At 40.8% G+C, this 25,948-nt stretch overlaps 1 protein-coding gene across 2 annotated transcripts in view; it reads right to left on the bottom strand.

The window, feature by feature from the left end:
• The window catches only part of ELP1 (elongator acetyltransferase complex subunit 1), a 65,541-nt gene extending 39,729 nt beyond the window's left edge, over positions 1 to 25,812 (bottom strand). For both annotated transcript variants that reach the window (XM_065530251.1, XM_005581114.3), the window contains exons 1-13: positions 25,656 to 25,812; positions 22,426 to 22,630; positions 21,117 to 21,269; positions 18,703 to 18,784; positions 17,874 to 17,954; positions 14,201 to 14,286; positions 10,299 to 10,395; positions 9,859 to 9,949; positions 8,624 to 8,747; positions 7,291 to 7,384; positions 4,301 to 4,531; positions 3,046 to 3,216; positions 367 to 466 (exon numbers count right to left, since the gene is read on the bottom strand). In XM_065530251.1, the coding sequence (XP_065386323.1) occupies positions 367 to 466; positions 3,046 to 3,216; positions 4,301 to 4,531; positions 7,291 to 7,384; positions 8,624 to 8,747; positions 9,859 to 9,949; positions 10,299 to 10,395; positions 14,201 to 14,286; positions 17,874 to 17,954; positions 18,703 to 18,784; positions 21,117 to 21,269; positions 22,426 to 22,575 (1,460 nt within the window). In that variant the 5' untranslated portion in view covers positions 22,576 to 22,630; positions 25,656 to 25,812. The remainder of the gene's footprint in view (positions 1 to 366; positions 467 to 3,045; positions 3,217 to 4,300; positions 4,532 to 7,290; positions 7,385 to 8,623; positions 8,748 to 9,858; positions 9,950 to 10,298; positions 10,396 to 14,200; positions 14,287 to 17,873; positions 17,955 to 18,702; positions 18,785 to 21,116; positions 21,270 to 22,425; positions 22,631 to 25,655) is intronic.
• Positions 25,813 to 25,948: the final 136 nt, after the last annotated feature.

Genomic DNA, 25,948 nt, shown 5'->3' with positions numbered 1-25,948 from the left:
AGAGGATGCATTAGGTCATCCATGTTAACAACCCATACATCCCCATTTATGTAAGAGAATGCAACTCCGTCTTATCATTGTCATCTCCATCTTTCCCAAGTGACTTTTCCTGGAGAACCAAGCGCTATTGGGAGTAGGTCCTAGGCCAGCTTACAACTCATGCTCTCCTGCTACCTATCAAATTATATGGCATTCAGACAAACTACATGACTGGCTTCTCCAACCAGATCCAAAAATCAGGACCTGCCCATTGTATTTATTTCTTGTTCCACTCAGCAGCAGGCATAGAACTCTATCAGTTGGCTGAATTTAGGACTGCATGCTGGCTGATTCTGTTCCCAGAGCCCAAGATAATTAAGAACCTACTTGTATCTCTTTTCCAGCTGAGGAGTTCTAAGGGAAACTTTAAATCCACTTCCACCCACAGCTCCCAGTTTCACTGTAGGGTCGGTACTTGGACAATCACCTGGAAAACAAAAATGCAAATACTATCATTGTAAATTATAAGATTTCACCTAATACTAAGGGGATGGTGTCTGCAATTAATGAGTTCTAGAAGGCAAACAGCAATCTAGAAAATAATCACATCTCAACCTCCTTAAAATCTTTGCTTTTCCCTTAAGAACACATCAGTCATAATCTTCCCTGATAAAGGCCACATCTCAGCAAGACCCAGTGGAGGGGCTACCCTCTCAGCCCAGTGCTGTGGACAATTTCCTCCATTGCCTTCAGCCACCTCTCAATATCCTCCAATTCTCCAAAGTCCTAAGCACCTGCTTAAAAGTTTCTTTCTATTCTTCGTCCAGTTTATTCACTGCACAGCAGCCAATGCAAGCCTTTAAAAAATTCAGCCAGAACACTGCACTCCTCTGTTCTAAGCCTTCTGGTGGCTCCTACCTCACTCGGAGTAAAAGCCGCAGGGCCCTACAAGAGCAGATTCCCATCACCTCTCTGAACTCACCCACCACCTTCCCCTCATTTGCTCTGCTGCAGCCACCCTGGCCTCCTGGCTATTTCCTAAACACTTCGGTGGTTGCTTTTTACTCTGCTTGGAACACACTTTTTTTTTCCTTCACCTTCAAGCATAGAATACTTAGGACGCTCTTACCCCAGATGTCTACGTGGCTCCCACTGTGATTCTCACCAGGTCTCTGCTTAAATTTCACCTTCACAGAGAGGCCTTTGGAATCACACTAAATAGGAGAGCCACCTTCCCCCTGTAAAACCTTATCCTTAAGCTCTCCCTGTCCCTTATTCTGCTTAATTTTTCTCCACAGCACTTGCCATCTGATACATTATATTTAATTGGTATCTTTTGTCTACACCTAGAATAACAAGTTGTAGACAAAGGACAACTAGTTTTCTCGTACAACAAGCCAAGTACTAGAAAAAGGCTGGCATATAATAAACAAGAAACAATGAGGGGGAAAAAGGAGTCATACTCAGGATGCATCAAACACCATCTTTGAAAATTTAGGGAACTAACTTGTCTCCACACCACTCAAATGTCTACCACTTGGCTCCAAGTTGTTAATTTCCCTTCTGCTTGGGCACTGAGCCCTGACCTATTCCAGTCCAAGATCTCTTTTTCCAGATTCTCTTATATCCAAACTCTCCCCAGTGGGCTCTTTAACTTCTCAGGGTTTTTAGTTCATGGATTTGTTATGATCTTTCTCTTCTTTCCATTTCTATGAACACTGCCCTGGCTCAAGCTCTCACTAGCTCCTGCCTGGACACTTGGCAACAGCTTCTCCTAACTGGAACCTCTGCCTCCAGGTGCCCCAACCTATGGCCAACCCCACATACTGATGCCGAACAATCTTTCAAAAGTGGAGCTCTCAGCCTGTCCTATCTCATCACAGGGAGTTTTCTCTCAAGGAAAATGAATGCTGGGTGGTACAGCGTTTCATCCTGAGGAGATAAAAATGTCCTAAAATTGATCGTGGTGATGGATGCAACTCTGTGAAAATATATATACAAAGATATATGTATATATATGCATAAGCACACATATAAACCACTGAATTGTACACTTTAAATAGACGAATGATATAAAGCCATTTTTTAAGTGAACACAGAACAAAGCATTCCATACATCATAAAGTGACATACAAACTCATTAGCATCATAGGGTAAGTCCCACAAAAGCTTACCTTACATCTGATTCTTTTTGCCTTGACAATGAACATATTTGCACTTTTTTAAAAGCTATTTTTAAAAGCTTAAGGAGGACTGTAACAGCATTTGACACACTGAAACTATAATCAGAGAAAGTGGTGATATATCCAGATAGGATTCATGTACACAGTGGGCTGCTGACTTAACAGAAAAGCTGATATGAAAGTAAGGAATTCCCATTTAAATTAATTAATTTTGATTACTCTCTTGGCAACTATCTAGGGCTTTTTCTGAAAATTCAAAAGATATTTGAAAACAAGGCTACCACTGCCATATGCCAGCAGAATTTATGACATAACCACAGAACTCACAAGTAAAAACTAATTTCAGATTCTCCAGCACATCAGGAAAACAATGAGGAACTGACAGCAACGGGGCTGTGGAAGGACAAGTGGATTAGGAGCTAGAACACCTGTGTCGAGGTCCTTGTCCATTCTTGTTCAAACAAATTACAAAACCTCTGACACTGTGTTCCCTCATGTATAAAAGTGGAAAATCCCATCTCTGACACAGCTCCTAGGAGGGATGAGATCAACTGAAAATATGTGTAAAGGCAATGAAAATAGTAAAACATGTTAACAATGTATAACATACTATGTTATTTCCAGAGTTCAATGTTATTCTTAAATAACTGACTCTTCAAGTTTAGTAAGGGAAAAGGAATGGCTCATACAAACCAGTGTTAGGATTAAAAAAAAAAAAAAAAATTCCAAGCCAATTAAATATCATAATGATAATGATATCAACTGCAGACTTCAAAATTTTGAGAAACACTAGACCTATGGCAACACCAAACCATAATTTGCTTTTATGTAGGAGTAGAAGGGATTTGATGCAGAACATCTCGGTAAAAGTTTTTTAACATACCGCATTTATAAACAGAAATCTGGTTACTGGCATCTAGAACAGCAAGGTCATTACTCTTCTGAGGGTGTGCAAAGAATGTGACTTGATTCACAGGGTGTGGGAACAGCAGTTTGTAGGTACACATGGGAGGCGGAACCACAGTCTGCCGGAAGACTGTCACCAATACCCCGTCTGCAGTGAAAAAGAAAGAAGAGGATTAGACATAGGGATATTCAATTTGTAAGATAAGCCATCTGAATAGCACAGTATATCCAAACAATAATGGCAATTCACAAAAAAATAACTTTCAGTGTTTTTCTCATGAACAAGTTTAAAAACAGTGTGGGGTGGGGAAACGTCATGGGTTCTGTCTATACTTGGCCATCGTCACCTCCAGGCCTAGAGCAGTCCATCTCAGAACCTGGAGTTTCAGGTGCCAGGGACTAAGGCAAAAAGGCCAAGAGGTCAGAGCTCTAGCTTTAAATCCAGGCCTGCAAGCAAGCCACACTAAACCAAGGAAATTAATACCTTCAAAATCCTTAAAGCACTTTCCTATGTGTGGATTTGGTAATAAGGCAGATCTGATTAAGTTCTCTATATAGAATACATGACTATAAAATCAGTATAATATAGAACATTACACAGAATATGAATTAGTATACCACCTCACATTACAATCTTAGAAGCCAGTGTTCCCTTTTATTATCAGCAATAAAACTATTCATTAAGGTGACTACTTCACTCCTCAATCTTGCCCTCCCCATCCCACCCCCTAAAAAACCTTCTACCTAATTATAAAATATCAACCTAATCTTCATATTAGGCAAACATCTACGCACGAACTGAACATACTAGAGAAGTATATAATCAGCAAGCATTTATATCAGGAAACAAAGCAGCACAAGTGGGGTGGTACAAGGATCAATTATAAATCTGTGTCAGGGCAAACAGACAAGGCTAACCAATCCCGCAAGACTCTACTGTGGTCATCCTCTCTACCTGGAGTCAAAGTTTTCAGTGTCTTCAAAGGCCAGGCAAGTAAATGTGTGAAGGCCACAGATGCAGTATAACAGGAAACTGGGGTGGGGAGCGGGGACAATGGTTCTCAGGAAAGAATATACCCCACCTTATATCCCATTCAATAAAAAATCAAACAAGTAACCCAAACAGCCAAAATAAATAAAGATTCCCCACTGTTGCAATCAAACCACCACATCTGCAGGCCGTAGGTTCAGGACCCCTTGCAGGCTCATGGACACACTTCCCAGCAGCTTACTTCCATCAATGACGGCCACATTGGACAAGTCACTTGAATTATCTCCCACGCTCCGCTCAGTCGTCCAGTGCCAATCATAGGCGAGGTAATGCCAGCCCTGACAGAGAACATGCAGCCGGTATGGGGTCACAGGGTCCCACATCAGAGATACAAGCTTGCTCTTCCCACAGGTGCTGAAGGATAAACTTTGCTTGAGATACCAGTGATAGTTTCCAACAGTCCAGAGCTGAACTGCAAGGGAAAATGAAAAGAAGGCCATTAGAGGCTGGAAAGCAGACTTCATCCCACTTGCCAGAGGGGGACAAGGGCAATCTTTTCTTTTTCAAAGGACCCTTCCTGCTCAGCCTCTTCTCTAAAATAAGAACAATAATAATTGCCAAAAAGTAGCTCTCCATGCAGATAAAATGTCAAGAATCAATAAGGTAAGAAATACATGTTTATTTTCCTGTTTTTTTCTACTTTCAATTTTTATTCTTATGTTTATTTTCTTTCTTTTTTCTTTTTTTTTTTTTTTTTTTTTTTGACTCAGAGTCTCGCTCTGTCGCCCAGGCTGGAGTGCAGTGGCACGATCTCAGCTCACTACAAGCTCCACCTCCCAGGTTCAAGCCATTCTCCTGCCTCAGCCTCCCGAGTAACTGGGACTACAGGCACCTGCCACCACACCCAGCTAACTTTTGTTTGTTTGTTTGTATTTTTAGTAGAAACAGGGTTTTACCGTGTTAGCCAGGATGGTCTCCATCTCCTGACCTCGTGATCTGCCCACCTCAGCCTCCCAAAGTGCTGGGATTATAGGCGTGAGCCACCGCGCCCGGCCTATATGTTTATTTTCAACTTTACTTCCAAACTTTATGATCATGATGGAAGGCTACTAGGACAAAGCATTCTTTTAGTGGGTTTTCTCATGAAGATTTAGGAAGAAGATAACTTGGCAATTAGATTAAAAGTATTAAAACACTCAATCCAAGATCTAGACTAGCATCATTGTGTTGTATTGGGCTTAATATGCTTATTTTCTTTCAGGTGCTTTGCACGCACTTATGTACCAGGCTATCTGGGTATTAACCCTGATTCAGCTGCCCGAAGAAGATAAGCATGCAATTATCCTTCCAACATCTATTAAGTAAGACTTAATCATGCCAAAACCAACCTTCACTAAACAGATGACACGTATAAATTAAGACCTTAGTTATATTAGGAATTACATTTATATTAAGAAATATTAGTTATATTAAGGAATTCATTTTCTTAATCTCCTTGCTCACTAATGCTTAACTTAGTGATCACCGCAAATACAACCTAGTCTTAAACCGCATTATTACAACACTTTGAAGTTAGACCACATGCTGATGTTCTGTAAGCACAGATGTTGTGACTGTTCTTGTGCAATGTGTATGTATATATACACACACACACATGTTTTTGAGATGGAGTCTCACTCTGTCACCAAGGCTGGAGTGCAGTGGCACGATCTCCGTTCACTGTAAGCTCCGCCTCCTCTGGGTTCACATCATTCTCCTGCCTCAGCCTCCCGAGTAGCTGGGACTACATGCACCCGCCACCACGCCCAGCTAATTTTTTGTATTTTTAGTAGAGATGGGGTTTCACCATGTTAGCCAGGATGGTCTCGATCTCCTGACCTCGTGATCCACCCGCCTTGGCCTCCCAAAGTGCTGGGCCCCCAAAGTGCATGAGCCACCGCGCCTGGCCCATACCTATACTTTTAACAAAAATGAGATCATTGCTATACTGAGATACATACATGAAAAAACTAGAAGACAAGAAAATTTGAATAGCGATTATTACGGAGTGGCAGAACTATGAGATTTCTTTTTTTCTCATCTTTATTTTCTAACATTTTCAAGTATTATTTCATACTTAAAACCACACACTGATATATTTTAAAAGCTATAAAAAATATTCTTTCCTTTTATATTTAATCTAAACCTTCTTTCACATCCACAGAATACCTTTGGTTATTGTTTTTTTCTGTGGTAATACCATCCACTAGGAAAAGCACGTGATGACTTACAACAGTTAATTTTATTGTGTCAACTTGGCCAGGCTATGGTGCCCAGCTGTCTGCTGAAACTCTAGATGTTGCTGTGAAAGTATTCTGTGGATGTGATTAATATTTATAATGGGCTGACTATAAGGAAAGCAGATTATTCTCCATAATGTGGGAGGGTCCCATTCATTCAGCTGAAGGCCTTCAAAGCAAAAACTGAGGCTTCTCAGAAAAGAAGAAATTCTGCCTTAAGGCTGTAACAGAAATCTTGCCTAAGTTTCCAGCCTGCCTTACAGATTTCATACACAAGTCTGCAACATCAATTCTTACCTGAGTTTCCAGCCTGCCAACCTGCCCCACAAATTTCAAACTTGCCATCCCCTACATTAGCCAATCTTTTAAAGTAAATCTATCCACACTCTATTACTCTCTCTCCCTCCCACCCTCTCCTGTTCCCTCTCTCACTGTCTCTCTATATAAGTACAGTTGACCCTTAAACGACACAGGCTTGAACTGCATAGGTCCATTTATATTCGTATTTTTTTTCAATGAATACAGTCAGCCCTTCATCTTGTGGATTCTATATCCACAACCAAATGCACATCAAAAATATGGTACTTGAGGAATGCAAAACTCAAGTATACAAAAGGCTGACTTTTCATATCTGAGTGTTCTGCAGGGCTCACTGCAGGACTTGACCACGTGTGGATTTTGGTTTCCATGGGCAATCCTAGAACTAATTCCCCAAGAATACTGAGGGACGAATTATATGTATGTATTAATTGTTTCTCTAGAGAATCCCGACCAATACATGACTGAAATCCACAATCAACCAAAACCTAATCACCCCCATTTCCATCTACCCACTTCAGCATCTTTGATTCTACTAAGGGACTAAGTAGAAGGGATGAAGGAAATCCCAATACCTGTCCACTTTCAACTACGTTCTATGGGGCAGAAGGTTGGGGTACTACAGCTGTCTTACCATAGGTTTTCAGAATGGAGTTTTCTTCTCTCTGAAGGTCTTCCAGCCAAACTGCAAGCACAGAGGAATCTGCATTCCAGAGCAAGTCATTTACCTAGGAGGGAAAAAAGATCCATCATTGGCTTTCAGTTATGGATTTACTTCCAAATCTTTATAATCAAATAATCCCACTACCTGAGCTCATCCCTAGCTGTAAATTACTAATTTATAGAGGCATTAAACAAATCTGTAAAATATGTCATTATTATGTAGAGGACTTAAAAAAAAGAAATACATAACTTAAGAAACTTAACCAAATACCAGGTGACATTTTTAGACAATCAGAGAAATTCGAATATGGACTGGGTGTTAGACAACACTGAGGTAAGATGTAATAATGGAGTTATGGTTATGTAAAGAAAAATGTCCTTAACTGTTAGAAATAAATATTGAAAATACGATTTCTGGAATTAAAACTCCAGGAAATAAAAATACATGTAAGTATGTGTATGTATAGGCCAAAGAGTTGTAGATAGATGAAAATAGTTTTGCAAAATGTTAGTATCTACTGAAAGTGAGTAAAAGTTACATGGGAGTTCATTAAACTTGTCTCTCAACTTAAGATGTTTACAATTTTACACAGAGATACCATTTGATGTGTTCTCACTTCAGTCAATTTCTTAGTTGTATACCAATTAAGAAATGGTATACAAACCGCTTAAGATTTACATGTTATAAATGAAAAGCATCTTCATTACTGGAAAAATCATGCTTTTGTCAAAATAAACAATAAAAACTAGCATTTTTATTTCCTATTTCTCTTTTATCTAAGGTGGGGGAGAAATGCTATTAGTTGCAAAATCACTGGAAAAACAATATATCTTTTATTTAACAAAAAAAATCAGTTCTAAGAAACCACCATTTTTATTACTATTTACTCTAAAGCTTCTATTTATGTATCCATATCAAATATAAATCCCCTCTATAGGCCAGGCGCGCTGGCTCATGCCTGTAATCCCAGCACTTTGGGAGGCTGAGGCAGGTGGATTACCTGAGGTCAGGGGTTTGAGACCAGCCTGACCAACATGGAGAAACCCTGTCTCTACTAAAAATACAAAATTAGCTGGCTGTGGTGGCGGGTGCCTGTAATCCCAGCTACTCGGGAGGCTGAGGCAGGAGAATCGCTTTAACCTGGGAGGTGGATGTTGCGATGAGCCGAGATCGTACCATTGCACTCCAGCCTGGGCAACAAGAGTGAAACTCCGTCTCAAAAAACAAAACAAAACAAAAAAATTCCCTCTATAGCTGTGGAAAGTCCTCTACATTTGAGGGCGAAACAAACTCAGGCACTTACCTTAACCTCATCTTTAAGGAAGGGAAGTGTGAAGTGTCCATGAAGGAGTCCATTTTTCTCAAAAAACACAATATCCTGCTGGTTGGGTTTATCTTGTGTAGATGCAATCAAACTGCCTGAGGGTCTTAAAGCAAACTCAGAGTGTTACAACATCCAAAGCTCCTCTAACTAAAGACAGCAAACATGAATGAATGAATGAATGAATAAATGAGTATCTTTACCTAAGGAAGTTTTAAATCCCATGTGTCCCTTGTCTCTTGGCAAGCGGTTCACCCCATTGTGGGACTTTACTTGCCAGAGGAAAGAGTGTCTTATCCTATTTTATACAGAGGTTCCATTTGCCTACAAAGCCTTACATATTTACACTGCATTTGGATGACTTTAAAAATAATAAGTTATCTAAACCATTGCACGTATAATGTCCTAAAAATCAAAATCTATTTCTCCTTCAATTATATGACTTCAGCAAATATTCTACGCTCAGCTAGGTCTTTTTTAAGACTTCTCCAAATGTTGAAAACATCTTAAATGCCTCATCTTATTCATATTTGTCTCTAGGGTTTTAATTCAAATACATTTCTCTTCTGCTCTATCATACAATACCATTCAGATAACTGGTGGGAAACAAGAGGTCTACATACAACAGATACCACTGAAACAGCAGAGATACATCTTCTATCTAAAATCAGGCAGCCACATATGACAGGCAAATTGTGACCTGCACAAGGGTACTGGGCCAAGGAGGAGAAGAGAAGGAAAGAGGGGGATCTGAATCCAGCCTGCATGTTCCTTGGCAAGCAGATCCTCCACCGTGAGAATTTTGTGCCAAGGAAGGAAGCTTTTTCCCTAATTTCCACAAAAGCTCCATTTGCCCCATAGAGTCTTGCAAACTGGGCCTTCCCTTCTAAACACCATTTTCTGCTCTGTACAATGGCTTCATATACACCCTGCCTTAAAACCACAGCCTTTTAAGAATTAGGAATGCAAAATATATGGGGCCTTGGAATGATGGAATCTGTGAAGACGCGTAAAATCTACTATTCAAGTTGAATTCAGACTTTAGAGAATAAAAAAAAAAAAGAAGAAGAAACAAACATAGATACAGGCTTACAACCAAATGAAGAAATGTAAAAATCCTTTTGGGTTACACAAACATCTGTATCATCTGTATCAATGGGTACCACCACCTCTACCCTGGTTCCAAGAATTTCTCTAAGGTTTCTTCTCCCACTCACTTCCAAGCCAGGGCTGGTCCCAGTCCTGCCACAGGCTCACTGGTTGACTGCAAAGCAAACTCTCGGTTCCACACTCTGACCTTCCGAGCCCCTGTACGGGAGTGGAGTTAAACACACACACACACTTAGAACATTATGATACAAGTTGTCAAATCAGAACTACTCAAACACCTTCCTTACAAACAAAAAATGCCACGGTTTTACACAGCCAATTAGATTAATCTTGTTAAAAATTTGTGTCCACCAGGTAGGAGGATGGACCAGGTGACCGCAAAGGACTCTTCTAATTCTTAACTCTAAACTCATTTCACATTTAAATCAGTACATCCTTGCCTCGTATGTATAATTAATACCTTACTCAAAACAAAAGAAAGAAAATTTTCCTTAATTTTAATAAGACTTTTTTTAAATTGTTGTTTAACTGCAATATATTTCCATACCTGTTTCTGGGCAAACAACACTCACAGCAAAAAACTGTCCATCCCCACGCCAGGTAACTTGAGGTCTACGATCATCCCAGGGCAAAGCAGACTCATGCTAAAGAGGGGAAGAAACACCAACATTACTGGTGGACCTTAAGTATCCCAGAATCAAACAAGCCTCACACCACTAGATATAGATCTTTTGTACGAGGTTTAAGCTACCTTGAAAGCCTGCCTCTAGAATCAGAAACCATCCAAGGGTTGGTTCTTCTAACCCAGAAATCACCAAAAAAGAGAAAAAAATGTAAAACAAACAAAATCCTCCTTTGGGCATTAAAAAAAAAAAAAAAGAAAGTGGCCTCTGAGAACAGCAAAAGAGGAAAAGAGCTACAGATCTAGATCCCGAATATAATGAGCTAAGGAACCTATCAGGTAACTACAAGGAAACAAGTGTTCTGTTTGTCCAACAGGTTAGAGTTTTGTTTAAATATTGTGTAAGCTTCACAACAGGGCACAGATGAGTTAAGATGTGAAGAAGGTGAATAGGCAAGAGCCACAGAGGTGGTAAAGGCAGCAGCAAACAACGACGAAAACATGGAAATGTTCTCATTCTGCAGCATGACGGGAAGAAACGTCTCCTCCAGGACCACGTGTATCTCAATCCTGAAGCCAATTCTACTGGGTGGGAGACAGATGACCACCCGGGCATTCTTCATCATATTCTAGTAACAGCCTAATAATTCTGCTAGTACTATACTATAGTCTGCACCGTAGGGAATACATAGGTAGCCTAACCAAATTTATTCTCAATGAAACTGTCCTATGGTATAGAAACCAAACCTCCTTTAGTGAAGGGTTAAGGCCTGAAATAGGCGTTATATGAAATAGAACTGGAAATAATTGAGGACAGACAACGTAGATGGCAAGCAGGGTATTATTGAGTCATCTATTCTAGAAGAGTAGCTCATAGAAATTTCTACATATAATTATGCTTCCATTTGTTCAGGCCCAACCCTTGATATCCTCCTCAATTCCTCTCTCTCACCTACTTTTTTTTTTTTTTTTTTGAGAGGGAGTCTTGCTTTGTTGCCCAGGCTGGTGTGCAGTGGCGTAATCTTGGCTCACTGCAACCTCCATCTCCCGGGTACAAGCAGTTCTACTGCCTTAGCCTCCCAAGTAGCTGAGATTACAGGCATCTGCCACCATGCCTGGTTAACTGTTGTATTTTTAGTAGAGATGGGATTTCGCCATGTTGGACATGCTGGTCTCGAACTCCTGACCTCAGGTGACCCGCCCACCTTGGCCTCCCTAACTGCTGGGATTACAGGTGTGAGCCACCGTGCCCAGCTAAATGCAACCTCTTGAATCAGTGTTACTGGGCACTAGGAGAGCCCAGGCAGGGAACAGACTGAGGGCTAGAACAACACAACTTAAAAAATCAAAGTAAATTATGCTCACATGAGTACTTGCGTCTGACTACTCCATGGATTTTTGTTTTCTTTTCTGAAGGGTAGCTGTGAACTTTCAAACCAAGACGAGGCCCTAGAAAGCCTTTAGAAAAAGTTCATGAAAAAAAGCTAGAGTAGTTTACTGGATAGTACATTAGATAATAGGATGCCCGGGGTTTTTTTCCCCCATTACCTGGATCATCCTATATCACTAATAAATCCTAATTTTGGCAATACTAGATAAGTCTTACTCTAGCAGGTACCAGTAGTAAAATGTCATCTCCTCCAGAGTTTAACAAAGTATGGAAAACTGCCTTATTCTCAATACTACCATAGATTCCCTTAAAGTACTATTTTTAAACATCTTTACTGGGATATAATTTACATTTCATGAAGGTTCACCCATTTGAATTACACAATGGTTTTTTTTGTTTGTTTCAACTCAGTGGTAAGAATCATTGTTTTTAAAGTGTATTTACAAAGTTGAACAGCTATCACCGTAATCTGAATTTTGAGCATTTTCATCATCCCAAAAAGAAACCCCATATCCATTAGCAGTCACTCCTTCCCTACCCTGCCCCACAGCCCTACGCAACCTCTACTCTACTTTCTGCCTCTGTGGATGTGCCCCTTCTGGGAACTTCATACAAATGGGATCATACTATATGCGATCTTTTATGACTGGCTTCTTTCACTTAGCATAATCTTTATGGGGTTTATCCATGTCATAATATGTATGAGTAAAGTACTACTTTTAAATCGAAAATATATGGTCTTAGAAAGCTGCTGGGCGTGGTGGCTCACACCTGTAATCTCAGCACTTTGGGAGGCTGAGGCGGGCAGATCACAAGGTCAGGAGACTGAGACCACCCTGGCTAACACGGTGAAACCCCGTCTCTACTAAAAATACAAAAAATTAGCCAGGCGTGGTGGCAGGCACCTGTGGTCCCAGCTACTCGGCAGGCTGAGGCAGGAGAATGGCGTGAACGTGGGAGGTGGAGGTTGCCGTAAGCTGAGATCACACCACTGTACTCCAGCTCGGGTGACAGAGCGAGACTCCGTCTCAAAAAAAAAAAAAAAAAAGAAAAAGAAAAAAAAAAAAGAAAGTTGTAACATAATTTACTTGTTGCTTGCAGCAAGAAAGAATATTCAGATTGCACCAACTATTTACTTGGTCAAGTTTCTGTTTAGTCATGGATACCTTTTAAGTCCTTCGGCCAAAAAAAAAAAATCACTTAAAAATCAGGGGGACAAGAAAACCACTCGTCCAAAGCTGGGCATGTGTAGTGGATCACCCCAAAGAAACAAGGCTGTGTCTGAGAACACTTACTCTATGTTTCCGCCCTCTAATAATCCTTTACTATTCTAATAAGTCAACAGCCTTCAGAATGTTAAATTAGACCCCCATGCATATTTTACTCACTACACAGTTGTTTTGAAATAAAACTATGCTTTTAAAAAAAAAAAGTTTCAAAAGTTATTTGTCTACTAAAATAAGAGCAGCAACTACTATTTGAGTGCCTACGCTGTGCTGATGCTGTGGTAGCTGTTTTTTATGTTATTACCCACTCATCTCAACCCTTGTAAGGAGACATTATGCTGTCCACTTTACAGAGAATACCGAGGCTCAGAAATGTTAGGAAACTTCCCTGCCAAGGTCTCATAGCTTCTAAATGTTATGAGGATAACGTAATCTGTACTTTTCTAACAGAGACATACACTGCTCCTGGGGGTACCTGGCAGTATGCCAGAGGGTAAATATGGCACACCTTCTTGGGGCATTAATTTTACTCAAGGGTAATACTTTTCAGTTCATATTTTAAAAAAATATTCATATTGTACATATTAAAATAAAATATAAGAGTTTAAATGAATTTAATGTGACATGCACACTACTTCCCCAGGTGCCCCAAGAGTTTGCACTCTTCTTGGGTCCACATACCTCTGCCTTCAGGGGCTGCCTACATTAGAAGATTAAGAAATACTGCCTTGAGTCATCGAGACATCATTATATGGTCTTTAGAATTTTCTAATCCAGAAGTAAGGAAAACAAAGACTTTCATCCGACAGAATAAGAAAAATATCTAACATACATATATATGGGAGAAGTATGAGAACATGCATGTGAATGAAGGATGGCAGCTCTCTCCGGGGACGAAGGCGAGGGACATCGGGACGGGATACACAAGGGATTTCCTTTGTCTGTGATGTTTTATTTTTTGAACTGGATGATGAATATTGGTTCTAATTATTTGCTACCGTGATAATAAATCACAAAGCAACTTGGCAATAACAAGGAAAAAAAGGATCTTTCTAAGGGGACTCATTTCCTGAAAGCTCTAGGCAGTTTTACTAAAGCAGAAGAGAACTGTTCATTACTGGCATCTAAGTGGACACAACAGAATTCCTGGTGGGTGGCAAACTTACATTTGTTCCAGTCAAGGCTCTTTATCCATCAAACCACAAACTTACCATTTGCATCTGAAAAGCTGCTTGTCTGCCTTCTGATCCATGGAACTGTGTCTCCTTCCTGCCCCATCCAACAGTGATAAACTTGCCTACGGAACAATTGGCAAGACAACCAATAAGCTGCATGAAATGAAACAAAAAGTTTCACTGCTATTCTTCATGAAGTTAGTCACTGGCAATTACTCGGGTCCTCTAAGACCTCTCACTAAATTGACCAGCAGTCAGTATTTGAGAAACCTATGTTTCAGGCTGGGTGTGGTGGCTCATGCCTATAGTCCCAACATTTTGGGAGGCTGAGGTAGATGGATCACTTGAGTCCAGGAGTTCAAGACCAGCCTGGGCAACAGAGGGAGACCCCCATTTCTACAAAAAGTACACAAAATTAGCTGGACACGATGGCACACACCTGTGCTCCCAGCTACTCAGGAGACTGAAGTAGGAAGATCACTTGAACCCAGGAGTTCAAAGCTGCAGTGAGCCATGATTGCACTATTGCACTCTCTAGCCCAGGTAACACAGCGAGACCCCCATGTCAAAACAAACAAATAAACAAAACCCGTTTCATATTATATGCAGCAATGATTTTGAAGAATTTAAAATGCACTTCCTTATTCTGGAAAGCATTTTACTGCCATCTTATAACTTACTTGCCAAGTTTCTTAGATGACACAAGTCAGGGATCTCACCCTCACCTTATAAGTAAGAAGAATGAAACATGAAGAGTTTACAAAATATGTCCGGAACATAAAACTCCAAGACGAGAACTGGGAATAAAATTCTGATTGCAGGCTCCTCACTGGTGATAGAGGGGCTGCAGGTCACAAAATAGCTCCTCACATAGACTTAAGAGATTGAGACCGTCCCTAACGGTGGAGCCCACAGTTAGAACACAGGTCTTCTGCCTTCCAGGCTGACTGGTGTTCTTTCTAGATCATAATGCTTCTCTTACATAAACTATAAAGGCAGAGTTGCTGAAACAACACAACGCTTCTGTTCCCAGAGGTAGGATCCATCTGCAAGAGGCACAATAAAGATGGTCCTGAAAGCATCACCCAATCCAGGACCCAATACTTTTCTCCTGCCATTGATTCTGATTCTGATGAAGCAGGGCTGTTTGCAATTCCTATAAATCATGGTCCATATGACCATTTCCTGTCTGCTCACATCCAAGCACTACAGTACCTCAAAGCATAACTTGCTGCTGCATACAAATGGTAGTGACTATCCTGGTGCAAACCCCCAGGCTTCTATCTGCAAGTTTCCACAGAAAGATTAAGGACCAAGGAGTGAAGAAAGAGAACTTCTCCAGTGGAAGACAAGAAATGATGGGGTTATAGCAGGGATTTACAAAACTACAGCCTACATCTGCTTTTACAAACAAACGTTTACTGGACCATAGCCGTGCTTATGTATCGTGTATAACTTTCACACCTCAACATTAGAATTGAGTAGTTGCAACACAGATCATATAGCCTGCAAAGCTGAACATATTTATGACCTAGCCCCTTTTCAGAACAAGTTTACTGACCCCAGAATAGAGGAAAAATATTCAACACTCCATAGAATGATTCTTTTTTTAATTTTTGTACTGAGAAACACATTTCTGAGACCTAAGACCTTAACTTGGACTACATTTCCTTTGATTTACTGCATTAGGATTTTTGTGGAAAAGTCGGTGGGAAACACCAGGCCCAGAGTACTTTCCCATCCCAAAGTGTACTGTGTGCTCTTACTCTCTCTCTGACTGTCCTCAAAGCTGGATGCCCCAGAGTTCCACCCTGGATTCCAGACTCTTCCTGTACAGCATCTGCTCTCTGAGCAAGTCCATCTGTTCCCAAAATTGTCAGAATTTCCTACATACCCACCACTCTCAGTCCATAGCTCTGGCCTTTTCTGAGTTTCAGCCTTGTATTTGCCTACTCCACATGGCAATCCCATATGGTCCTTCAACAAATCCAAAACAGATCTCACCACCCACCCCTTACAGACCAGCACTTCCCCATCTTCCCTCTCAGTTACTGGCATCTTTATTCCCATCACCTGAGGTTCTGGCTGGAGTCCTGCTCAACTTTTTCTTATTCACCTTACATACGCAAAGCCTATTTATTTCACTTTCTAAACTGGTATTTCTCAAACTGGCCTAGGGCAGAAGGGGAACCATGCACGTATATTCTAAAAAAGTTTTTTAGCTAATTCTAAAAAATGTACTCCCATCCTCATTGAGATTCAAGTTTCTCCTGAATCATTCCTGCTTCCAGCCGCACATAAACCTTCCTTATCTGTCATCTGGATTCCTGCAGCAACCTCTTACCTGATCATCCTGCCTCTAGTCTCTTTCCTGTCCATACACAAAAACAACATGGCCATCACAAGCCATCTTTCTAGTAGATAAATCTCTTTAAACCTCTTATCATCAAAACTTGTAACGGCTGATCAATGTCCAAATCCCCCACTACAAACTCAATCAAATCTGTCCCATTCATTTCATTCTACACTCACATCCTGCCACTTCGGCAATGCTGACTTACTCACAGTTCCCTGAGTAACCTATAATGTTTCTATGAAATAACCTTCCCTTGAAATGGACACATTCACTTGCTTGGACTGTTCCCTACCCTTATCTCTCACCTACCCAACACCAATTCAGCTGACCACTCCCCATCCTTATCCGTCACCTACCCAACACCGATTCAGCTGAGACTCAGCTCAAATCAGCTTCCTTGGGGAAATCATCCCTCTCCAGTTACTGGTTTCCTTCCCTTATGCTACCCTAATACCTGTACATCATGTCATTACTGTGCTGATACTAACATGCCAGGTAATTTTTAAATTTTTTGTAGACGCTAGGTCTCCCTATGTTGCCCAGGCTAGTATCAAACTCCTGAGCTCAAGCAATCCTCCTGCCTCATCCTTCAAATGTGCTGGGATTATAGGCATGAGCCACTGTGCCCAGTCCTCCAAAATCACTTCTGAACAAATACATTATTTGTAAACAAATGGGTAGAAGTTGTCTAAATAATTTCTCAGAGTTGATGGAGCAAGAAGGCAGGAAGTTAGACCTTAACAGAAGTTGGAATATCTTCTTCCCCATCCCTCTTCAATCAGGCCAGTTATTTGATGACTTCAAGATGGCCAAAGCTTATACTTAATAAACATCTCTCTTCTTCTGCACTGCCCTTCAATACTCCCATAGCCGTAATGCCCAGATGACCTTGGCTAGATTTTGGCAAGAAAATAATCTGATTGTTTCCATGGAAATGCAGATTGGATCTAATCAGTAGGAACAAAAACCAGCCTTCTATCCCATTTTTCTTTTCTTCTCCCTAAAACTGTATCCCGGAAATACTACCTTTATTCTAGCTTGTACAGTCCCTTTCACTGAAGACCCAGCCTAAGACTTTTCCAGGGTTTGGGTAATAACTATCTAAGTGACCTTAAACATTGGTTTATATTTTCCAGGTTATTGACAAAGCCAACCCTCAGACCTGGAGAGGCACCAGTAGGCCTTTTAAGATTTGGGATGGGCTGAAGGAACTGAGCTAATAGACATTTAATAACTGGGGGTTTAACCTTCACAGTTCTTTGGCCTAATGACATGGCTATTAGTGTACAAGGAAATGGTCAAAAATGGGAAGAAACGTAGGTCACAAAATGTTGCAAACAAACCTATACTCACTTTCACCAAAATCATCCTGGTGGATCTGCTGCTCCATGATTGGCTCAAAATCTTTTGTCATCATAATCAGGGTCTGTTGACCTTAGAGAAACACAAACAAAAATGATTTTGTTTCCACGTAACAAATTTGCCATTCCGTAAGTACCTATGGCACTGTAAGCTAAGGAGCTGGAGTTAGTCTGAACAAAGCGGAGAGAATTCATCCAAAATGCTTTGACTTAAAAAAACAATCAACAATGACCAAAAAAAAAACCCAAACAGCTTTGCCTAGATGAGTCACCTGGTGCTTATGCTCCGCTATTAATGTGTGTACAGTTGAACATAAAAGTCCACAAAGCCCTCCTCCACTAACTTCAACACTCCCTGTCCCCAAGATACCTCTAAATATATATGTCATCAATGGAGCTTGTTTACTAAACTCATCTGGAATGATGAGACTTAAAGGGGAAAAACAGCAACAGAACCCAAGAAGGGCTTTTAGAATGTATTCATACAGCAACTCTTAGAATGAGTTAAAATATATATTGCTGACATTTTTAACTCTAACTGGGGACTTAGCAGCCTCCCCAAGTTTTATGACTTTGTTTCTTACTCCCAAAAACTGAGAAAGTTATATGAAACAACTTTTTATGATGATAGACTAAGAGGTAAAACTTCAGTCACCAAAAAAATAAAAAAATAAAAATAAATTCACTCTACAGTATAATATTGGTATTATACTGGTTCAAAGAAATTTTTTGAAATTCAAGCAGCCCAAAACTGTTGAAGCCTGTAAGACACCTGGAGTAACGTTTTAGAAAAGCGAGTGAGCCACCAGTAACAAGCTTACCTGTGGCAAGAAGCACCAGCTCTTGGTCAGGACTCCAACTCATGACAGAGATACCACTGGCTACACTCCCAACACACTCCAGCTGAGACAGAAAATTGAAAAGAGAGACTCAAAACACTAGCATCTTAGTAAAAATTGACTGCAACTTCAATCAAAACAATTAAAAAAACAAAAAGAAAGAACATCAGTATATGAAAGAGATATCTGCACTCTCATGTTTGTTGCAGCTCTGTTCACAACAGCTAAGATTTGGAAGCAACCTGTGTCCATCAACGGATGACTGGATAAAGAAATTGTGGTACTATACACAATGGAGTACTACTCAGCCATAAAAGAAGAATAAGATCCTGTCATCTGCAACAACATGGACGGAACTGGAGATGATTACATTAAGCGAAATAAACCAGGCACAAAAAGACAAACATCGTATGTTCTCACTTATTTGTGGGATCTAAAAATCAAAACAATTGAACTCATGGACACAGAGAATAGAAGGATGGTTACCAGAGGCTGGGAAGGGTAGTGAGGGGGCTGAGGGAAGTTGGAATGGTTAATAGGTACAAAAAAAATAGACAGAATAAATAAGACCTGTTATTTGATAGCACAACAGGGTAACTATAGTCAATAGTAATTGCACATTTTAAAATAACTAGAAGACTGTAATTGGATTGTTTGTAACACAAAGGATAAACGCTTGATGGGATGGATATCCCATTCTCCATGATGTGGCTATTTTGCACTGCATGCTTGTATCAGAGCAACTCATATAGCCAAGCCCATAAATATATGTACTTACTATATACCCACAAAAATTAAAAATTTAAATTAAAAAATTAAAACAAGAACTTATTCAACACACAGTTCTTCAGTAATGGATATCAAGAGAATAGACCTGTTATCGGGCACAGGGATTAGAAATAAATCTCTTTCTTCCCAGAGCTGTCTCATGAGGGAGATAAAAGATGACTCTACAGAAGATGACAGCAATGACCAAGATCTCTGGAAAGCAAAGTGCATCTCAGCACAGAGAATGACAAGTGGCCCAGAGTCCACAAAAAGTTTTTCTGACGTGTTTCAAAGAGTGGTAATAAGGACAGGAACGAGACCAGGAAGAAAACACAGTGTAGAGGCACAAAGCCAGAAAAAAAGAGCAGTTAAAAATCAGCTGCAACTAAAACATAAAGTATACATACACATGGGAACAATGGGGGGATGGGGCTATAAAGGAATGTGGGGAACAGATAGTGAAAGGGCTTATAAGGCACAATAAGTAAAATGGGCTCTGCCTTCCAGACAATTGAGAAGCCACTAAAGGGTAGAATCAGCACCATTAAATGAAGATAAATAGACTGGAAGAGCTCAGTAACCAGGAAACAATGCTACAAAATGTTTTGAAAGTAAAAGCATCTATCACTTAAATATGAGAAAAACCAATTAAGCTGGGCATGACAGGTTTGATATTTCCCACCATGAACTGAGAGTAAGGTTTATGATTGTACTAAACGGAATGGTTAAGAGCAAAGGTACCAGATTTAGACTGCTAGGGTCAAACTCCATTTGATTACTGTGTGACCCCGGTCTAATCACCTAAGCACTCTGTGCCTCAACTGCCTCTTCTGAAGAAGAGGAAACAACAACCTACCACATAAGGTCATAGTGAAGATTAAATAAATTTGCATGAAAAGCACTTTAAAAAGTGCCAGGCACATGGTAAACAGTTAATAAATGTAAGCTGTTACTATTATCCTACTATTAGTAATACTCTAACTTCTGTGACATAATCAATGTTAAGGAGGTCACAACTAATGAAGTAATCAAAGAAGATTTAAAGAATCAGGCAAGTGTAATTTGAAACCCTTGCTGTTAAGAAGGTGAGGACAGAAATTTGAAACTCAACTACATACTAGAGCAGAGAAAGAAGCAATTGCTTGAAGTCTAGCTCTCCTGGCAGTCATCAAATATGCAGGTAATGATAATGTATTACTTCAGTGCCTAGAGTTCAGGGACTCTAAAGTTAGCCAATCAACATCCACAACAGAAAATCTATGTCAGATAAACATTCAAAGACTTCCTAAATTGAGAAACAAAGGTTGCAACTCAGGATGAGGGTCTGATAAGAGGTGATCTACACCACACAAGAATAGCCAGTTTTAACTTTTAAAAAAATATATTCTCATTTGGAATGTTCTGATTATTCTGATTAAAAGATGCAGCAGACAAAACTGAGTTTTAGAAGAATCTTAAAATACAGCTAAAGCCATGTTAACAATTTTTTAAATAAAGAAATATATAATGCAAATACTAATTTGCAAAAGGTTAAATATTATGGCAACTGATTTGAAAACTTCCACAAATACCAAGTAACCTATTTGAGGACGCTTGAGACTCCCCACTCACTGGACTCTTCCACTTACCTGTTGTGTGCTGAGACTAAAGACTATGACGTCTCCAGAGGCTGTGGCCACACACACAGACTCCTGATCCAGCAAGTCCTGAACACCAACAATGCGGCCACTTCCATCCTCTGGGAGAAAGCCTTCTGCTACCAAAGAAACTTCATTTTTCACCTTTCACCAAAGTAAACACATAAGCAAATTAACCCAGTCTACTTTCAAGAATAATTGATAACATTTCCAGAAATAAAATACTTTTTAATGCTTCTTTTATTATTTTTATTTTTAAAATTTTATTTATTTATTTATTTATTTTATTTATTTATTTGAGACGGAGTCTCGCTCTGTCGCCCAGGCTGGAGTGCAGTGGCACAATCTCAGCTCACTGCAAGCTCTGCCTCCCAGGTTCACGCCATTCTCCTGCCTCAGCCTCCCGAGTAGCTGGGACTACAGGCGCCCACCACCACGACCAGCTAATTTTTTGTATTTTTAGTAGAGACGGGATTTCACCATGTTAGCCAGGATGGTCTCGATCTCCTGACCTCATGATCCGCCTGCTTCGGCATCCCAAAGTGCTGGGATTACAGGCGTGAGCCACCACGCCCGGCCTAATGCTTCTTTAATTATATAAAAGCTTTAGAAAATGTTTTTTCCAGATGAAAACCCAAACTTTCATTTAAGAAATATCACTACTCTGTCATCTTTAACAAGAAAAATAGGTAATATGACCTTGCCAAACAAAGATAAAAACAAAAACAATAAGTCTGGTCTCTTTAAAAATGCCCAATAAAACATGATGCTAATAACTATGTTTTTCTAAGATTGCTACAGTACAGGGAAAAGGCACTAAAGGATGTAGCTGCCTAAAATGTATTAGTAGAAGAATATAATCAAGGGACCATATGAAAACCAACCCACAGAGGTTTTTAAAGCACATATAGTTAGCAGCCAACACTAAAGATTCTGATTTAGTTGACATGAGATGTGGGCTCAAACTTTTAGAAAGCTCCACAGGCAACTTTCGTGTTCATTCCCAATTAAGAACCACTCTTATAAACAGAATTTGCATGACAAAAAGGGTAAAAAGTAGGGAACCCACTCAAAAAGTAAAGTTAGAGTTTTACTGACTTAGGTTAAAACAGTAGCAGAGTTAAAGAAGGGTTACTATTTAACCTATGTCTAACATGGCACATACATGAAGCAAAGGATGTTTATTTGGGAGGATATAAATTCAGTACGATGTAAAGAAAGACTATGTGGGGAAAGAAATTTGGAAGAAGACAAATCAAGGGTCAGATCCATCTGCTAGCATTCTCCATCAGTAACTTACTTCTCTTGAGACAGGGTCTACTTCTATCAGTCCATGTTCTGAACCAATGAGCACTGTCCCCTGTTCAGTTCGGAGAGAGAAGCACTGAGGTTTCCCTGGACCTTGAATATCCCTGAATTCCAGGGTCCGAAATAATTTCAGATTTCGCATGATGAAGTGATTCCCACGAGACGAGTACAACTATCCCTTGATGAACCATTAATCCCTGAGAGAGAAAGAAATAGCTTAATAGTGATAAATGACCATATTTATTTAAGTGAAATGATTCAGGGGGTGAAGAAGTGGTAGTTAGAATCAGAACAGCCAAGAAAAGAAAAAACTTAGCTCTCTGAGTACACATCCACGTGTGGATTATAGCAGCAACCTGACCCACTATACAGTTATAGTCTACAAATTAGGAATTCTCAAACCTATTTTATGTTCTCACTTTTCAGGAGAGGCAAGATTCTCAACTTTAGATTCTCATCTTTAAAAAAGATGTAATATCAGTTATTCCTTTGGGAAAGGTGAAAGAACAAATGAATGGGGAAACGTTCTATTTTTGCATGTTAGGACATCTTTATAAAATCATAAGGAAAAACAAAAGGGTATCCCACTGATTAGCACTATTTGAAAATCCATGTTTATATACTGGCAGTTGAAGAGAATCGGAAACAACTTTAATATTCACCAGGTCTATTCATTTATAAACTGGCTTTATACATTCATTAAAAAAATGAAATCAAAGATAGAAAAGCATTTATTGTTCTAAAGGAGAAGATAAAATACTGGGACATGACAACAATTTACTTGAAAATGATGACCAACATTTCAAGGACCTTGATGATCTGACATAACTACTTCCAGTAACTTTGTTCTTCTGGCCAGGCTTTTCCCAGGACAATAGAAAACGTGAGAAAAGAGTGCTAAACAGAATGTCTACTTTGGTCTGGCAAAATCAGACTTGCTTAAATGCATAACATTACCTAAGTAGGGAAAAAAAAATGTTGCTGTGCTAGTTATTTATATTCAGATCCCTTTAAGGCTTATGATTGTAAGTCCCTAAGTTATGTTGGGGTAGCAATTACAAGGACCATACTGGCCTCATTGTCACTTTAATCCAAGGAAAATTCTCTCATCTTGGCACCCCACATATGTATGACACAGAAAGAATAAAGATGAATCAATCCTAATAGTACAGAGAAGATAATGTCACATATAATAGGAATTATATAATATATAATGTGGGATAAGAGGAAGGTAAGTTTATATATGATGGAAGTGAGGAAATCAAGGCAGACAATGATTTTATTAAGTTTTGGTGACAATTATATTCAAAAACTTCTAGAAATTACTTGAAACCTCTAACATATCATGCAGGTTGGTTTTTTTTTTTTTTTTTTTTTTTTTTTTTTTTTGAGACAGAGTTTCACTCTTACTGCCCAGGCTGGAGTTCAATGGCCGCGATCTCGGCTCACCGCAACCTCTGCCTCCCGGGTTCAAGCGATTCTCCTGCCTCAGCCTCCCGAGTAGCTGGGATTTCATGCGCCCGGCACCATGCCCAGCTAATTTTTGTATTTTTAGTAGAGACAGGGTTTCTTTTTTTTTTTTTTTTTTTTGAGGCGGAGTCTCGCTCTGTCGCCCAGGCTGGAGTGCAGTGGCGCGATCTCGGCTCACTGCAAGCTCCGCCTCCCGGGTTCCCGCCATTCTCCTGCCTCAGCCTCCCGAGTAGCTGGGACTACAGGCGCCGCCACCACGCCCGGCTAATTTTTTTTGTATTTTTAGTGGAGACGGGGTTTCATTGTGTTAGCCAGGATGGTCTCGATCTCCTGACCTCGTGATCCGCCCGTCTCGGCCTCCCAAAGTGCTGGTATTACAGGCTTGAGCCACCGCGCCCGGCCAGAGACAGGGTTTCACCATGTTGGCCAGGCTGTTCTTGAACTCCTGACCTCAAGTGATCCACTCGCCTCTGCCTCCCAAAGTGCTGGGATTACAGGCGTGAGCCACCATGCCTGGCCGCGTTTTTCATCTTTAAACATCATAAAAACGCCTCAAAACTAGTTTCTTTGAAATTTGACACCCATCAGCCTTATTCCCTTATCTTCTTAAAGGAAGACTTCCGTCCACTTCCTTCCAGGGTAGGAAAGGAATATCCTCCACATTGCCACAGGACCTAGGCCTATTGATACTCTTTCTCTGACATCTGCAACCTCCAAACTTCCTGCCTCTACTGATTCAAACTTTTCTCAGTCCTTGAATGTACTAAAGATTCCTCCACACCAAAGGTCAATAGTGAATTCTCTCTTAAATTTTCTGACAACTCCTTCATTTTCTTCCCTTGTCCCTTCAACTATCCACCTCTTGGCTAGACATCGTATGCATGATTACATGTACCAGGTAGATCACGAATACGCTGATTAGGCCTAAATGCCTAGCCCCGACTGAATTAGCCCAAACTGACCACTAAACCCACATTTTTAACCTCCTGATAATATCACAAGCAAGTCTCACATGCACATCAAATGCGACCTGGAAAGCAAAGAACTTGCTATTCTTCCCCCAAATGACAGTTCCCACTATTTCGGGACAGGCCATTTCTACGCCATGTCCCCGAGCTGGAAAACTGTCTTTGCTGCCTTTCTGCTTACTCTTCATATTGATCTATTCATTGGTTAGCGCCGTGGCTGTGGCTGTCAATATGCTGTTGAATTCTTTACGATCCGGTTTGTGGCCTACATCCAACACCGACTGGGCACTTGCTAAGTGCTGGGATCTGAAGATTACTCAGGCAGCCACTGTCTCCACGGAGATCATCGTTAACGGGAAAGAAAGCCACGTTAAAACACCACGTTAGATGGAGAAGCACAGAGGACACCACCTCCACGAAAAAGTCTCAGACGCCAGAAAGGACCCGCACGACAGCACCCGAGCCTCTATTAACCGCCGCCTTCCATCGTGAATTAATGCTCTAGCTTTCAGCGTTATTATCAACCCCCTGCAAGCAATCAAGAGGCTGGGTTAAGTCTGGCTAGAGGTGCTGCAGGTATCCCTGGGCTGTCGCGCCTCCCAGCGCCCCCGATGGAGCAGGTGGCAAAACTGCAAAAAGAATTTAAGGCTCTAGGAAAGAGGTGGTGCAGCCCGCGCTCCAGTCCCCGGCCCGCAGCAGGCAGAGGAGCCTCCGGTCTCTTTCACCCGGACACTGCCGGCAGAGGGGTCCACTCCCGTGCCCCTGCCCCGGATGGATCGCTTACCTGAGGACCCCCAAACAGAGGTGCATCCGGCCTCGCCTCCCCAGCCACGCGCAGCCGGCTACCCAGAGTCCGCCCCGAACTGCGCACGCGTCTCGGTCTTAGGCTCCCGCTCTCTCACCGAGCGCACTAGGCCTCCAGGGGTGCGCTGAAGCACTGCAGAGGCCAGCTGCGCAATGGTCGCGTCAACTAGGATGGCCCGGCCCGCGGAGGGCGGCGCGGGGTGACGTCATCCAGCGGCGGAGGCGTGGCCGGGTCCGCTTTCTTGGTCACTTACCGGGACCGGCCTTCTTTGT

This window comes from Macaca fascicularis, chromosome 15 (genome assembly GCF_037993035.2).
Source record: "Macaca fascicularis isolate 582-1 chromosome 15, T2T-MFA8v1.1".
NCBI classification, from domain to species: domain Eukaryota; kingdom Metazoa; phylum Chordata; class Mammalia; order Primates; family Cercopithecidae; genus Macaca; species Macaca fascicularis.
The sequence above is the reverse complement of the archived record's forward strand: the minus strand, read 5'-3'. Positions and strand labels throughout refer to the sequence as shown.